We start from the raw sequence: 17,370 nt of genomic DNA on the forward strand, positions 1-17,370 counted from the left end.
TTGGCCCCAGCCCTTGATTCCAGAGCAAACTAGAAAGTAGTGGTGAACCAATACATTACAAACATCATGAAACAAACCCACATCTGGGCAAATCGTTACTTTGAGCTTCAAATGCATGTGACTGTGACCCCACTGAGTCAGTGACATGGGGACCCATCTTCAGACTTCTAATACAAGGGCTCCTCTGGGAGCATCCAAACCACAAATGAATCAGAAACTATACCTTGGCGGATCTTGGAGGTTTGAAAGCTCCTACCTAGAGAATAAGCGTTAAGGGACTGGGGGAGCGGCAAGGAAGCATCTGCCTACAAAGTAAGAGGAGGGGCTTCAGTCCTCTTCTGAAACTAGTAGCAAAGTTGAGTTCTTCCTGCAGCTTAGTGAAAGAGCAGAACTGAGAGAACCTCTGTGTTCTCCTTTGTCTTTAAAATGTGAGTGAAAAGTTGAGACCAAGAGACAAATGCTACGAGTTACCAATCTACTTGAGGCCTCTTAACTGACATCCATTAACGAATCATCTATGCTTTTCCATCTTGAACTCCAAGGAGAATTCAGTTCATGTTTTGCCCCATGAGAAACTCTTCCGCTGCCCCTTGATTTTCAATTGACGTTGATTAAAAAAAAAAAAAAGACATTTACATCGTTTTCTTTGATGTTTACGATGCTTTTATTGCATTTTTTAAGTGGAAAAGAAGAGTTTACCTAAATTAAATTTTTCCATTAAGGAATTTTCCTCTTCTCAATTAAATTTGCTATTGGGCAAAGTATAAGAAAGTAATGAAATGCATACAAAATCGTGTGGGTTGTAGATTATTTGGTTGTTTGGGGTCTCCTAGGATACCTCATTATTTTCCACCAGCCCACACATCCTCTACATTCCTAATAAAACCTTTGGAATCTGTCGGATTTTTTAAGGCTCTCACCACTCTCTTCAATGACTTCACCATAGCATTAAAAAAAACCTAAAGTTATTTAGCATAATTTAAAAGTATTAGTAAGATTTGTAACCGTATCCAAGGATATGAATTTATTTGTTGTAACGACCACTTGAGCATTCCACAAGGCCCTTCAAAGAAAACGAATATGCAGTGTCAAATTTTCAGTAGTTTTATTGAAAAATGCCTCTTTTGTTTCAGAAATAAATAATATAAGGCAGTGAAATTCACAATCTGCAGTTAAAATATAAAAGCAGCAATTCTATGTTCATAGTCTTGAAGACATTTCCAACTGCTTTGATAACTAAGAAACATGTTCTGCAAAAAAAAGTTCATTCTAAATATACAACACAAACATGCAATTCCATTTCTGCAGAATTATCTGCAATTTGGCATAAATGTTAGTGTGTCAAAACAAGGACGTCTATGGCGATATGGAACAGTATCCAGCTGATACAACAACTTCAGCTACGTGGCAGAAGGTCTGTGGTTGTTAAGAAACTTGAGATTCTGCGCCCTAATGCATAACAGGAGGAAGGAAAAAGGGGGAAACACTGAAGTGAGCTGGTGCTCCCCTCCATTTTGATTTTAGGAGAGAAATTACTGGAAATGGGATGTGATTGGATCGCAGATTAGTAGTAGGAAATATTAAGGCTCTTTCCGAATACATAGCTGCTCTGATTTCCAGGGCTTTCTGTTTAACCTAGAAGTTTGGCTGCCACAGCCCACCCTGGGCGTGTTCTCTCCTTGCAGCTTCTGTGAACAGCATGTGTTGTTGCAAGCGTTTGAACAGCAACGGTGTGGATGTCTACAGACTGGTGCGAGCTAGGCTGCCTGGAGAAACAAGGTTCCCTACAGTCAGAAAAGAGTATTTGTGGATGAAGCAACGCGGAGAAAACATCACATAAAAGATGTATGCTGCCCTGCCTGACCTGTGAATGAGAATCCCAGCACCTCCCACCTCGATGACCCTGCCGTCTCAGGTTCACTGCCCAGGGCCTGGGCGCAGGGCGCGCCGCCAACGCATGTGGTCAGGGTGCTCCCGTTCAGGCTCGTCTGCACCGTAGTCCTCCTCGTATTCTGCTGTCCTCTCAGGCTCCACAGGCACGATGAAGGGCTCACGATCAGGCAGGTACGCCCCACCCTCGGGCACATAAGGCTCTGTCCGATTCAACATTACAGTTATGGCATGACTTGGAAGGTACATATGCACAGCAAAGGTTAAGTCGTCACCTGAGGTGACGGCACTCCAGTCTTAATCTCACAACCATAAATAGATGTGTTACAGTGGTTCAATTATTTCCATGTGCACATGTGCGGAGAGAATTTGGTAATCAAAGTGGGCGGGGCACACCTTCAAAGACCCAGCAGCAAATACAATCAATGGACAAAACCTGGGAAGGATCAGAAATTGGGCCGAGAACTGTAAACAACTGTCACTTAGGTAGGATTTCTGGCAAATCCCTAAATAACTGTTCATGACTTCAAACTCCTCACGTCAAAGAACAGCTCAGAGAGCTGAGCACATGAAGAGTACTGGTGTCTAGAAACTGAACTCAGGTGGAAAGGAGCTGTCACCAGGGTAAACATATACACAGTCCACTGTCTCCTGTAGCTGTGTCTCACACAGACAGAGTTACAGCCAATGGGTGAGAAACACCTGTGACCACATCCAAACAGGAAGGAATGGTGATTTTTTTTTTTAACTTAGGTTTGAAAAATTGCAGTTAGAAAATCAAAATGAGAGTACACACAGGAATACTGAGAAGTCACATGCCCTGAACTCACGCATGCACCGAACTCAGACACACTGCTGGCAAGCAAGAGGGGAGCAGATCCATTCACTGTTATTACTGCAGAGAGCAAGCAGCCAGCAGGCTTTGGTGCAGAAGCAGACTGCTGAGTTGTTACAAAACTTTTTAGTGGATAGGTTCCCATCCAGGTCATGTACAAAGCCACAATTAGTTTATTATTTACATAGGACATTTCTCTTCGACCAGGTTAATTGTCTTTTGGGACATGGCGTATCTCTGCTGGTTAGTAGCTTATTAGGCATGTCCTTCACAGCCGAGGCTCCTCACGACTGTGTTTGCACTTTTTAAAAGATGGTTTTCTACATTACTGCTGAAAAGCATCGGGCTGACACCACTGTTTTTGTATCATTCGAGTTAGTATCGAGTCTCCACCCTCCTGTGTGATGCCGACCCAGTTCGTTAACCATATCTGCGGTGAGATTTCCATACAGACTCATTTTCTAATAAGCACGTGCGCAAACATCTCAGAAACGGGGTTTTCATGTATTCAAACTGTAAGCAGCACTGGAGACTTAGAAAATGTGTTAGCCGGAACCTGAAACAGGTCAAAGATGATAGTTTTTAAAAGTCGAATTACTATGCAAACTATATATATATATACACATCCATCTAGGTAAATGTTAAAGTATATGTATATATCCATATATTTTCAGCTCACACACGCCATGAGGCAGTAATAATTTAAACTTGTTTTTACAAAAAATTAAATTATAATCTTATGAGTGCATTACATGGGGCTATGCATTTGAATTTGTTATAATTTTTGATCATATAAAATTAGACACATAAATATATAGATATATAGATATTTAGATATTCAACTACTCATGCACTATTTGCTAGTAGCATACCATATCAAATAGCAGTATCGTTTTTTAAACTTGCAAGATGCATGAGGATGCACTAATGAAAAGTCACCAGACCAACATACCTCCCAAACCTCACATCCCCCAATGTCAGGCACAAGAGACTTCTGCTACCTACAACTGGGGAACACTAGGATTTCATTAACAACCCGAGAAGAGTATTAAGTTCCATATTTGATAAGCATCAATTCCATGGCTGGTGCAAGATGGTGAATTATTTCAGTTATCTGTACTATGCTATCCCATGTAAATTAGATTCCCAAAATATTTTCCATATATACTTTATGCATTTTATAACTGTATTTATTTTTTGTTTATCTCTCTATTCCTTTAGGTTAAAAAAAGTCATGAACTGGTAGCATTTATTTAACTCCCAGGAAAGGTTCAGAGAGGTTTATGATGTGGTTTAATAAATCCAGAAATGTAGCAAGGTAAAGTGATTACTTAAATCCTAATAGTGGAAGGTGTTTTGTGCTTTCAAAGACAACAATACTGTAGCACACTAAAATGCACAACTGGAAAAAGTTGACATCTCCACAAAATCCTTAACTCTGCCTTCCTTCAATCCTAAGGCTCTTTATTTATGAGGAATTGAGGTTCTTATGATGGCTAAGACATACCTGGATAGCCTTGCCCATTGTATGGGATGCTGGCACACTGGGATGAATCACAATATCCAGGAGGACCTGGGGGTCCCCGGATACCTGAGTTTCCAGGACGACCAGGAGGACCAGGGGGGCCTCTTGAACCTGTAGACCCTGGTGGGCCCGTTCTGGATTCTCCTTGTGGACCTAGTATGAAGATGAAACAAACACCTGAGGCAGTCTCCAATACTCAAGTGACTGACATCTCCACTAACTTGAAATTAAAATACCATTCACTAGGGCATGATAAGAAAACAAGTCTGTAAGAAATTCCCAGTCTGAACCAAAGAACTTTCTTGTGATGAAATAATGTCAGCAATCCTCTACTGTAGAATTTCATTTAAGGAAGACTGGTTTAGCAAGAATTAAGCCAAGCTAAAATTATCTGTGAAGTCTCTTGTTTGCTCCCATTCACACCAGGACAAGGATGCCTGGAATGGTTGCATCAGGAAGCCAAGTGAGTATCTAGTCCACATCTCCAGTATATATGAAGCAAGTAACATCTTTCTGGATAAAGTGGTACTTAGTTATGATTAATGTAAATATAAAGATTTAACCACAGGGCTGGTCTTGGATGCAAAGATCCAGAAACCTCATAAAGAGAAGATAAGTGTAGGGTAACAAGATGACTTGGGAAGTAAAAGTGCTTGCTGCCAAGCCTAAAAACACAATTCAATCCCCAGAACACATATGGTGGAAAAATAGAACCAAATCCTTCAAGTTGTTCTCTAGCACCAATACATACACCCTGGAATACACACACAAATAATTAGATGATAGACAAATCGATATTTAGACATATTTAGACAGACAGGATTTTTTTAATCTTTAAATAAAAGAAAAAATTCATTTTCAACATCATCAAAACAACTGGATAGCTGTAGTTTCCTTAAAACATGAGGAAATGTAAATGAAAATTTGTGTCAAGTCTTTCCATTTTCACACTCCAATAATTCCATATTGAGGAATACTAGAAAAAACAACAGTATTTGGAGGGTATAAAGCAAACAAAAACAAAACAACAACAACAAACACCACACAGAAAGTCCCTATAAAAGAAAGTCACCCTTCTTTAGGTCACAGACAGTCATGCCTTCAGATACTGAAGCTGCGACAAACACCTGACAGAGCACATTCTTCAACAAAGGGAACATCCAAACCCAACTTCTTGCTAAAGGCCACCATATTGGCTTTCCCAATCTGATGTCCTAACAAACCTACCTGGAGGTCCCGGTGGCCCTCGGGGTCCTACAGAACCAATGCCCCTTTCACCTTTCTCTCCAGGCAAACCTACAAAAAGAAGAAAAAAGAGAAAAGAAAAGCATGGGAAAATTTTATCTGGAAACATGATTTTTCATCTTAAATAATAATAATTCAAGTAACTCATTTCCGTAGTGAAAACAGAACCTAATTTTTCCCAGAAGTTCACTCCTTAAGCCAAATTCTTTCTAGACATTTGTGTAATTCCAGATTCATGGCCAAGAAACAAATCTGGCTGAAAGTCAGAGGGGAATTATTTGAAGGATGCAAATATTCCTAATATATTGTCAAACAGTAATTAAAAACAGAGATCTTAGAGAAGGCCCTTCAGGTAGACTTTAGGAGCTGTGTGTGCACCGCATTAACACTGTCAGATAGCAGGTTATGTAACTCTTAAACTGGCGTTCACTGTCTTGAAACATCTGGAAGCAGAAAAAAAGAAAACATTTTTCTCTCCCCCCCTTTCAATTTCATTTATCTACCATGAAATTAAAGTCAAACAAATATCCTAGAACCAGTGCCAGGCCTTGAATGAAGGAATAGAAAGAATTTGGACCTAAACCATTGGGCAGCTTAATGTCCTTGGTCGCTGCTCTGTTCTTGCCACAGTCACAACACTTAGTCAGATGTGAGGCCTGAGAACTTCTGCCAAGACAATACTTCCCACCAGAGCCACAAGAAAAGCCAATGGATAGAAATGCCTCTACTGAGACCTGCTGAAAACAGCATGTGCTTTCTCACACCCCTATAACCAGGGTACAGCCCTGTGACCTGCAAATTACTAAAGGGAGAGGTGGCTCCCAGACAGCTTGTCTGGACTGTCCAAATAACACTGAAGTGTGCCAAACGCTACCTTCTGAATGCTTTCAACCTGCCCCAATTCCGGCACATGCAGGCTCTTCCGTTATTTCTGTGTAAAGCCAGAAAGACCCACCTCGTTCACCAGGGGGTCCCTGCATCCCTGGTGTGCCAGGAAATCCTGGTCGCCCCCCAGGCCCTGGTTCTCCTCTGGCTCCAGCACTGCCAGGGGGCCCTGGGGGCCCTGGTGGGCCAGGTTGGTTGCGATTTGAGTGGTAGTCATTTGGAATCTGATTCAGCATCTGATTGAATCTGCTCATTTGACCTGTAAATAGAAAGACTTGTCAGAAAGAAACCCAGGAAGGGAGGGGCGAGACTGGGAAGTGAAACTTTCTCTATGCATCTAAGGAAACCAACCTTCTTCCTTCTCTCCAGGATGTGTTCTAATTAGTACCGACAATAAAAATGAGATACATCAGCCACCCAGTATAAAATGACCATTGATCAATGGCCATTTTCACAAAGTGCTCAACGCAAAACCATAAGCTTTACTGTGAATATAAGAGTTATCAAAGTGGGATGAAACTCTGAGACACACAGCCTTTCAGTGTGCTGAATGATGTCACTCGAAAGAGAACCGTTTTGAAATTAGGACATCGTGTCATTTTTCTAGGTACGTAAGGCAATGACGCCCAGGTTTTAGCACACATGAGAACTTTTGTGAGTGTACATTGAAAAATGTATTTATTTCTGGGCCTCATTTCTAGGCACAATAATTCACTGGGCTTAGAACAAGGTCAAGGAACTCTCATTTCTAACAACAAATTAGGCAATATTAAGGGATGTGTTCCTCAGGATTATGCTGTGAGAAGCACTGACTAAAACTTCAGAGGGAGAGCCCTGAGTTCACAGCTAGCCTGTATGAGTTTGAAACATCTGAAGTCAACTCTGTGACTCAAGTTCTGTATTTTTCCCAGGATTATTTTCAAAGCCATTCAAATGGTAAACAATAAATTACCACTTAGTAGTTGTTTACAGACTCAAATGCTAAACAATAAATTACCACTTATTAGTGTTTACAGACTCAAATGCTAAACAATAAATTACCACTTATTAGCTGTTCGCAGACTTGTCTTGCAACTGCTCGCATCATGTTCTGAGAAGCAATGTCTCCCTGGGTAATTAAATTTTAAAAAGTTAAAATATTACTTCTATAATTTCAATGTCAACATTTAATGCTTGAAATAAAATTAAGTCAAATTTTAAGAAATACATACCCTATCACCTTTTTCTCCTTTTAACCCAGATTGACCCTAAAACACAGGAATTTCATACTTTAGAAACAGGAAGATTTGGTCTAAAACAGCAGTTCTCTATCTGTGTCTCACGACCCCTATGGGAGTCAAATGACCCTTTCACAGGGGTCACCTAAGAACATCAGAAAATGCAGATATTTACATTATGATTCATAACAGTAGCAAAATTACTTTTAAGAAACAGCAATGAAAATAATTTTGTGGTTGGGGATCACCACAATATGAGGAACTGTGTTAAAATGGCACAGAATTAGAAAGGTTGAGAACCACTGCTCTAAAATGATGCATGGACAGGAATGACAACAGAGAGGGCAGAGTCTATTGCCCGATGAGCCAACAAAATGGTGCATCACACTGAGAACCATGCCACTAAAATTTTTCTTTTCTGTAAAAGTGATCTAATCACCCAGCAAATAGGTGCGTTCCAAAGCCTTGTTCAGATGTGAGTTTTCCAACAATTACAAAGTCCATGTTACCATTCACCACATAGGCTATCAACTTCAATATTTGCACTTGAACTCAAACTTCACTTGAACACTTGAACTATCACACTTTAAGTTACTGTGGTTGCTTGGCTCAGCTGCTTATTGTGAGATACCAAAAAGTGTGACAGCCATTCACTTCCGGTAAGAGCTAGTGGGCTTTCTGTCAGCTCCCTAGATAAAGATGTAGTTCATTCTTCCTTCAGTTAATCTTTGTGCATCGGGTAAAAGAGAAAACAATTGCTCCCCCTTCTTAATTGGTCTCACATCCAAACAACCACATAATCTTTATCATAGTCAGAAGCCCCTCCCTGTCCAGAAGAGATCCTTTGAAGACAGGAACTTCCTATCTTTCAGTTGTATCTTTTCAAACTGCCAACAGAGGGGACATTCAAGTCATTGACAAATCTGATGTTGGGATATTATTCCAGCCAAACCAACTTGTACTGCTCCCATGGAAACCACTGTAGTTCAAATCAAGGCTTAGTATAACCATTCCAATATCCTCTTAATTGACCTCCATACTTTCTGCTTTTGCTCTTAATAGCCTATTCTCAATACAGATGCCAGAATAGTATTTTTTTAAAAAAATTAGGTGGTCTTACTTCTTTGCTTTGAGTCATGAGGTCCAAATAAATGCATAGTGAATTATAATTATTGTAAGAAAAACTTGTGCTTGGCTTTCTCATTGACAAAAGTATTACATTTTTGTGGGAATACTAATATTGAATATTGAGCTTTGTGCAAACTGTAGTTATTATTTTTTAGCTCTTGCACTTTCAAAATGTTTTTGATTTACTTTTTCAATTTATTTCTACTCTATATTACTTGTTTAAAGTTTTTGAGAAATTGATACATGAGTACCACATGTATGTCATAACTACCCTTCCAGCTCCCACTAACTCCTTTCATGTATCCCCCTCTCAATTATTACACACACACACACACACACATACACACACACACACACACACACACCCTACTGAGTTAATTTAGGGATGACCACTTGGGACTAGATAACTTATCAGGATCTCATCTCTAAAGAAAACTAAGTTCCCCTCTCTCAGCAGATATTAACTGCCTTTAGTTCTCCATCTATGGGTGAGGCCTTGTGGTATCTCCCCATACAAGTTGGCATGTCAACTAGGGTTGTCATTATGCAGTCTTGTTTAGACAATCATATTATTAAGAGTTCATGGGAATAGTTTCCCTGTCATGTTGTCCATGATCTTGTAGAAGCAGCTTTACTACCAGTTTCTGGCAATCACATCTCAAGTAAAAGCCATGGAAATTTTTGAGCCTCTGCTTGCATAAATTAACAATACCCTTGCTTCATAACTAATGCAAAATTAACCATGAAGAGTATGAAGCTCAATAGTCACTTTCAAATATTTGTGAGTATTTTTGAAACTCCAAATTCAGCTGGAAGGTACTAATTTGAAAGTACATGATAGGTATAATGCTATTGCATTATTTCTAACTAAACATAGGAATGAGACAAAGCTAAATCAGATATAAATTGAGAGAGGACTGCATTACAAAAATTAAAATGACTAACTTAAGTTTGGCTTCTTATTTATTTGTTTGTACTAAGTGTTGAACCCACAGCCTTGCACATTGTAGGCAAGCACTACACCACTCAGCCTAGTAAATAACTCTGTTTGCATGTGCACATGTGTGCTGAGGGCATTTGAGTATACATATGTAAGTGTGTGTGTGCCATTGCACACATGTTGGGGTCTGAGGACAGCCTTGCGTGTTCATCCTCAACTTCCACATTATTTGAAACAAGTCTCTTTGCTTTTTTTCCACTGTGAATGCCAGCACCTTGCCCAAACACTTCCAGGGGTTCTCCCGTTTCTTCCTCTCATCTCTCTGTGGGAACATGAGGATAGCAGATACCCACACAACGTGTCCAGCTTTTGTTAAGTGTTCTGGAGATTCAAAGTTAGATACTTACGCTTGCATAGATAGCATTTTTACCCACTAAGCCATCTCCTCAGGCCCCAATAAAATTTTTTAACACTGGTCTGATGCTCTAGCATCATCAGCTATGGAGCAAGAAACAAGTTGTGCAGCTGGATGGTGCTGTCTGCCAAAGGGTTAACACTCCTAGACTGAGGAGGTAGCCACCCTGCACTCTGATCATGTATTTTTATGTCTTAAACAGCATACCATTTATAAATAAAAAAGAATGATTTTGCTGACCCAGCTCTGAAGCTCTGAGTGTTTATACAGTGCAGAAATATGTGTCTTGGCTCGTAATCCCTTCCTCCTTTTAAAGAAACCCAAGGACCACAATTTTCATCCCAGGAAATTATAGCAAACCAGCAGGGGTGGAAAGCCTTTAGAACTATTCCCAAGTCATATCCAGGGGTTTATCGTTGTTTCAGCACAGGCTCCAAACACGTTTATGACTGAGATAACCTAACTATGAACAAGCCTTGGAGTTCTCATTATCTTTGTCCACAAGAGAATGGAAGTCAGTAGACATGCAAGGCATCTACTTACTGGTCTGCCGTGGTCTCCAGGTTTTCCTGGTTTCCCACTTGGCCCTGTGACTCCTGGAGAGCCTGGGGTTCCCTACAGTCACAGACCAAGAAAGGGAAGGTTATGACGAGGGCAAAATCCTAGCCACAGTAATTAAAGATCTGCAGCCAGGTTTAAAAACTTGTAAAAGAAGCAGAATATCATTACACGATAAAGAAGAGGACAGTCACATTTTGAAGTAACGTGGGGTGGGGGGGTCTGGGAATCTCAGTCTGAGACCAATGGAAAAGAATCTCAGTCTGAGAGCAATGGAAAAATACGTGCACACGTATAACCAGCTACATAATTTCTAGACTACAATCCCAAAAGCATATTTACAGAAAGAAACTCCTATTTCTTTAGTTTATTTCTGAAACAAACAAACAAAAAAAACTAAACTAAAAGCCCCAAAAGACAGGGTTGGAAACTTTGGCTAGAGGGGAATTAAAAAGGTGGCTGGGTTTATCACAGTTTGGCCACACTTCTGGAGTCTATAAAGGAGTCTAAAATCACTTCTTCCTCAGGGACATTCACCAGACTCCAAGTCTCTCCATCCCATCAGCACTCTGCACCCCAGCGAAACCACAAGAATTTCTCCCTGTTGCTTTTAAGTCAACTTTCAAGCATTTCTGCCATATATCTATTTATAATATAATGGTATTCTAAAGCCTACCATTTCTGTTAAATGGAATAACATTTTATAAAATAGTTCTCTTTCAATTTATGCAAAAAGATGAGCTCTGCAGTAAATACTTAGGTTTAATATTTAAACCTAAAAACATGTATAAAATATAAATAATAGAATTGTTTAAGCATATGTTCTGGAATCTCCGAATCCTGCCATAAAGACAGGGGCACAGCCACTGGGGGTAGGTCTAATCTAAGAAATTTCAGAATCTCCTATCTTCAGTATCTTCTTCACAAATCATAAGAAGACCCTTTGTTTAAGTTGCAGATAAAATCTACTTCCCCAGAATGATTGATGATTGCTCATTAATAAAGTCCTTAACATGTAAATGTTACAAACTCTAGATTCAGGAGGGAACCACTGAGGTCCTGAACATAATCACTCAATAAAGAGGAAAATCATGAGACTAACCAGCTAGTGGCCAAGACAGTCTGAGATATTTCTCAAACATAACTCGGTTCAGCATCTGTATTTTGACACATGTTTTCTCTAGCGCATTTTGATTTATAAAAACAAAACCAAACAGCTCATATAACAATACACCCCACAGCACAGATGGAGGGTAACTCAAATCAGGTTTCTTACTAGCAAAATGGGAGCAAATGAAAAGGAGATTGGAGACCAGGTGGAGACAATGTAACCCACTCGGCTCTTACCGGTGGCCCTGGTGGCCCTCTAGGTCCCATTGCACCATCTTTGCCAGTGAAACCCTGTGCAAGAATGAAATCATAGTCACAGATTAGGAAGGAAATGGACATGAACAAGTGAAACGATGATAAATATAACAGTAGGGGCAAAAGGGTGATAATAAGGATTGAGTAAATTTGGTGTTTGGTAGGTACACTTTCAACATGAAGACCAACCTGTCAAAACAACTAATTTCGAAACATTACACTTTTACTGAATAATTAGTTCCTATGCTCATTCATTTGTGTAGTTACAAATGAAACCATTTTAAATGCCAAACTAATCTGTTTCTAGGAAGGCACATTCTGGTTTTGACTTCTGTAAGAGTGTAAAGAAGGGCAAAGGGAGATTGACTCTGTCTTCTAAACAGCTGCTCTCTGAAAGGGGCAACACTGTATTAACTGCCCTACACCCTAGAAGCAAAGAAAGTTTTCCCATCCTTACAGCCAGCGTTAAACTCTCTCCATTCACCAGCATAGCCAAGCTGTGTCAGTGTGAGCATCAAGGAAAGGGCAGGGTGCACCTCCCTGTGGGGCTGCCTTTGGCTCTCTTGTCCACACTGATGAGCTCGTCCTCTCTGTTCAGTGCCAAATGACCTGCCTGGAATGAGTCACCCTGCTACCTAGTCAGCTTTCATTCCCAAGAGCAGATCCCTGAAAGCCAGCCGAGGACTTTTGAGTCAGTTTGCTGTTTATGTTTGCTGCATTCCTCTGTCAGAAATGATTTTTGTCCCATTTTCTGCAGAGAATAAGCATGATCACTACCAGGCATGGTAGCTTCATGCCTGTAATTCCAGCATTTGGGAGGCTGAGACAGGAGGATTGCTGCGAGTTTCTGGCCAGCCTTGTTTTGAAAATAAATGTGAAAAAAATTATTATTTTGTCTGTAATCATTCAGTGTCTATATTTCTTAGTCTACTGACTTCACAACAGCAGAAACTTAAAGAGTTTCATTTAAAGGGGTTTTGAAAATACTTATATCCCATCTCCTCCTCCAAAAAAAAATCTTTTCAGAAACTTAAAGTGATGAACTTTCAGGCTGCTTTCTGAAGTAGCTAGGCCTGCTTAACACAACCCAGACTCTGAGTCCATCTGATACAAAACCAACATTACTTCTGAGAGCCACTTAAGAAACAAAAATGTTCCAGTAGCTTTGCTGAGACTGTTGGAATGGCATTTCTTCCATCTAAACATATCCAACTGCCACCTAGTTCTCCTCTTCTCGTTGTTTTTCTTTTTTTTTTTTTAGTAAGTATCATATTTTTATAATCTAGTCATGCTTGGGACTTTGAAGGAACACATCTAAATTTTGGATGAGGAGGATTTAGTCCAATAGTCCTTGAAGGGGGGGGGTGAAAGCAGACTACCGTGCTTCAGCTTTTAGTTTTCCTTCTTGTTGCAAGCTGGCAGCTGTTTTGTTCATCCATGTAATGGTGTTAGAAGAGACTAACGATCATTTTTTTATATAAATATGTTTATTAGATGCAAGTACCTGGAGTTCTTCTGTTGTTTTTCCTTTCAGAATTATCCAAGACAGTCACATGCCCTGCTGCGCCTGAAAAACCTTAATCCTTGGCTTCACGTTCCTCCTACTTCCATCTCTGAGTTCCTGATACTTTCTTTCTTTTGTCGACCAAGATCCCCATACCCACAGCCTCTCACACTGTCTAAAAGTACTTATGTCCTTTTCCCTCTGTGTGCCTCCTCTTAGCCTCAGAGGCAGGCCTCTTAAGCAATAGGCAGGTGGATGGCGCTGTGGAAGGAGGGAATGAGTTCTTAAAACTTTCCCTCGGTTTCATTCCGGGAGACTAGAATAGACTAGCCACAATGGTGGAAACGAATTAGCGTTTCAGAGAGGAAATACGCAAGTCCTCCCAACCCCCATCTTTCTGGGTGCAGGGATGGCAGTAGTGGTGCCTGATTGACTGTGCCTGGGAAGTCAACCTCAGGACCACACCCCCTCCTTCTGAAGCAAATACTGGGATGGATCGATATATGTACAGCCAGCCCTCAGCAGCAGTTCAGCCCACTGTCCCATTCTCAGTGGCCGTAGTATTCAGTTTGTTGTTGTTGTTGTTTTGGAAAGGCTAAGATGTTACCTTTGTATTCTCACTATTGTTCTCATTAGAAAATAAAGCTTTTACAATACTGCCCAAAGTGCCAGTCTCAAAAGAAGCTGAAGAACATGTGCGTCAATACAGACTCCAAATTCCTTATCAGGGTCTAGGGCTTGCTCTTTGATGTGTCTTTTTCTTCCAAATGTAAACAGAAGCATGGAAACAGAGCTCGGGATCACATCACTCACTATTTTGAGTTATCTTGGTGAACCATTGCTCCCACTGAGTGACACCTCCTCACCAGCAATTGCTTACAGATGTTAAGGTTTGCAAATCACATGGTTACTGACAGCAGGTACAGCACTAACTCTTCCAGAGAAGCTGATGGTCGCAGTTTAGCCTGACTGATAGAGTGCAGACAACCCTCACGCTGTTGTTTAAACCATAAAATGCTGAAGGGCTGGAAGATTTGTGGGCTTTGAGCAATTGTAGCATCTCTAAATTCCTCTTACTAAAGCATGCTTGGTCTCTTATTGAAACAAATGTTTCCGTGGCATTGGTGAATGAAGCATAAATGTCAGGTTCACTAGGTTGCCAATTAACCTGTTCCAGATCGGAACAGCTTTCCTACCTTGTTATTACCCCAAGCCAGGGGCAAATTTGAATGCTGCCACAGAGAAAGTCCCTACTAAATACCAGCTCTTTGCATGAACATCAAGCTCAGAAGTGGCACTTGTCTTCTAAAGGTGTGGGGAGTTCCTCAGAACTAAAAGGAAAATTCCATGAAAGTTAAGGCTACTCTCCAACTTACATAAAATCTGTCTCATGATGAAGATTTTAATTTTAGGATCTAAAGCAATCCCTAAGTCTCTTGGCTGTTTTTCTAATCAGTTAAAAACGATTTGTTGGGACCTGAATCTAATACAACTTTTAAAATTTCAAACACTTCCCCCAAAGTCCCATCGATTTGTTAAGGGAACTCAGGATGCTTCTGATGTTGGATGGTCCGATGACAACCATTTTGAAGCCTTCCACAAGATATGTGAACGCCACATCTTCAACTGTGCAAACAGGACTATGGGGATTCTGTAATTAATACATATGTGTGACCCAAAACTTACTCTGTCTCCTGGTGGTCCCATTGGTCCTGGGGGGCCAGGCAATCCTGGGGTTCCCTGCACAAAAGGGAGCAAACAATTAGCATGCAGTGAAATACTGTTTGTGTGGAAAATGATTATTAACATTCCCCAAAATGTTTTCAAAAAAACAAAGTGTGGGGACTCCATAAAGAAACAGAAAACCACAGCCAAACACAGACAAATAGACATCAGTCAACAAAGCAATATCAGAGGCAATGTCAGAACTAGACAGTACACACTTGAGCACTTAGAATAGAGTGAGAAATCAAGTCCAGTGAAGCACACAGACAGGCTAAACCTGTCACTACTTCATCTTTTTCACTTCTTTAATTACAATTCTTTTTCATACATCATTTTCTGGATCATGCTTTTCCCTTCCTACCGCTCCTCTCATCTCACCCACCCACCCACCCACCAAACTCCATCATAGTCTCTCTCTGTCTCTGTCTCTCTCTCATTCTCTCTCTTTCTCTCTCTCTCAAACAAATTTGCAACACTCAAAGACAACTTTCCAAACAGCACATGACAGGTAAAGGAAAAAGGAGTAATTTGGAGAACTCACTGTCCGGCCGGGAAGCCCTGGCTCTCCCGCATCACCTTTCATCCCCTGGCGACCCTAGCGTGGACAGGGAGAAGACAGTTCTCAGGTATTATGGAGACTAAGTTTAAAAGGAAGAAATAAGTCACTTATGCACCTTTATCACTTCATACGTCCAGTGTAAAGGTTCAGAGACAAGCACATAGGTCTGTTTTAAGGCAGATGAATAAACCAGTTTATTATTATTAATAATAACACTCACTTTCTCTAGTAAATGCCATTCTGTAATTTCTACTTTATATTGTAAGATGCTGTTATATAATGATAGAGTAATATACCTATTTGGAAAGAATATAGCTTAACAAAAGTGATATATGCATTACTTTTAGGAAGTTTTTGAGAGATGAAATAAGTAGGAAAACTTTTCTACAGTTATTCATTGCATATTCCATTTACATATCTAAAATAACATCCATCAAAGGAAATCGTCTGTCTAACTAGCCTTGCATTCTCCTGGAAAACATTTTAATTTAGAGTCACATAGACCATACTGCAGATAAGCCAGTCCTAGTGGCTCAGAGCTTTCATCCCAGCTACCCAGAAGACTGAGGCAAGAGAATCAAAAGTTCAAGTTCTGCACTGACTACAGAGTGATCTCAAGACCCCCATCTCAAACCAGGAAGTTTGCAAAGGGTTGCAGATATAGATTGATAGTAGAGAGCTTGCATAGCATCTCTGAGATTTTAGGTACAAACCCTGCTACCAAAAATAGCTGAAAGGAGAGACAACAAAACAGGTAAGAAAAAAAAGACATTCCATTTAAACACATTGTTAACCCAACACTTCATTTGCTACAGTAAGCTTTTGTGCTTACCTGTTCTCCTGGAATGGAGAGTCCATTGGGTCCCTGGGGGCCTGGAGGACCCTGAGGGCCTGGAGGGCCTGTATCTCCACGGGGACCTGGAGGCCCCTAAAATATATGAGGAAAAGAGAAAGGGGAGAGAAGGGAGGGAGGTGATGTAATTCCCTCCAGTGGGAACATTCAAAAGTTTCTCTTCATAGCCTGAAAGCATCATCACTTAATCTTCGTAAACATTCTAGAAATATATACTTTCATAAAACTGTGCTGATGACACTCTTTCATTCCCGTTACTACACATTTAAAAAGTGGAATGTGCGATGAATTCACAAGAACACTTAGATTTCAATAAAAGTCCTATTAAAAGTAGACTTTGTCAAGTGAAAAGCATTATATAATATGTGGTACATTCAAAGAGTCCCAAGAGCTCAAATTTCATTAAATTTAATCTATAATACTTGCTCATTTTGTCTGAAACCAAGGATAATGATGTAACCTGAGGTACACTAAACTAAGGTCAAATACCACCTCCAAGGAAATTTAAACAACTGGAATTCAACATACTGATGAATATTAGGAGTATTAAAATGTACTTACAACTGCACCATTGATGCCTCTTTCACCTCTGGGACCTTTTGCACCAGGTCCTCCCTAAAACACATAAACAGAACACATTTTGGTGTGAGCATAAGGAAAATAGAAATTGATACATAAAAAATAGTGTTTCAAGAAAGGATGCAGTCCCTAAAAGGTCACTACTTC

At 40.2% G+C, this 17,370-nt stretch overlaps 1 protein-coding gene across 3 annotated transcripts in view; it reads right to left on the reverse strand.

Annotated features, from left to right (window-relative positions):
• Positions 1–1,088: 1,088 nt before the first annotated feature.
• Col12a1 (collagen type XII alpha 1 chain) overlaps positions 1,089–17,370 on the reverse strand; it is a 111,639-nt gene continuing 95,357 nt past the window's right edge. For 2 of the 3 annotated variants that reach the window (XM_027411075.2, XM_027411073.2), the window contains 12 exons: positions 17,206–17,259; positions 16,624–16,719; positions 15,774–15,827; positions 15,194–15,247; positions 11,986–12,039; positions 10,624–10,695; positions 7,592–7,627; positions 7,422–7,488; positions 6,451–6,639; positions 5,478–5,546; positions 4,233–4,403; positions 1,089–2,093 (listed from right to left, as the gene is read on the reverse strand). In XM_027411075.2, the coding sequence (XP_027266876.1) occupies positions 1,918–2,093; positions 4,233–4,403; positions 5,478–5,546; positions 6,451–6,639; positions 7,422–7,488; positions 7,592–7,627; positions 10,624–10,695; positions 11,986–12,039; positions 15,194–15,247; positions 15,774–15,827; positions 16,624–16,719; positions 17,206–17,259 (1,092 nt within the window). In that variant the 3' untranslated portion in view covers positions 1,089–1,917. Of the gene's footprint in view, positions 3,282–4,232; positions 4,404–5,477; positions 5,547–6,450; positions 6,640–7,421; positions 7,489–7,591; positions 7,628–10,623; positions 10,696–11,985; positions 12,040–15,193; positions 15,248–15,773; positions 15,828–16,623; positions 16,720–17,205; positions 17,260–17,370 lie in introns of all 3 variants that reach the window. The other variant, XM_027411074.2, reaches the window with a different exon arrangement.

The sequence above is a fragment of the Cricetulus griseus genome, chromosome 4, assembly GCF_003668045.3.
Source record: "Cricetulus griseus strain 17A/GY chromosome 4, alternate assembly CriGri-PICRH-1.0, whole genome shotgun sequence".
Classification (NCBI taxonomy): domain Eukaryota; kingdom Metazoa; phylum Chordata; class Mammalia; order Rodentia; family Cricetidae; genus Cricetulus; species Cricetulus griseus.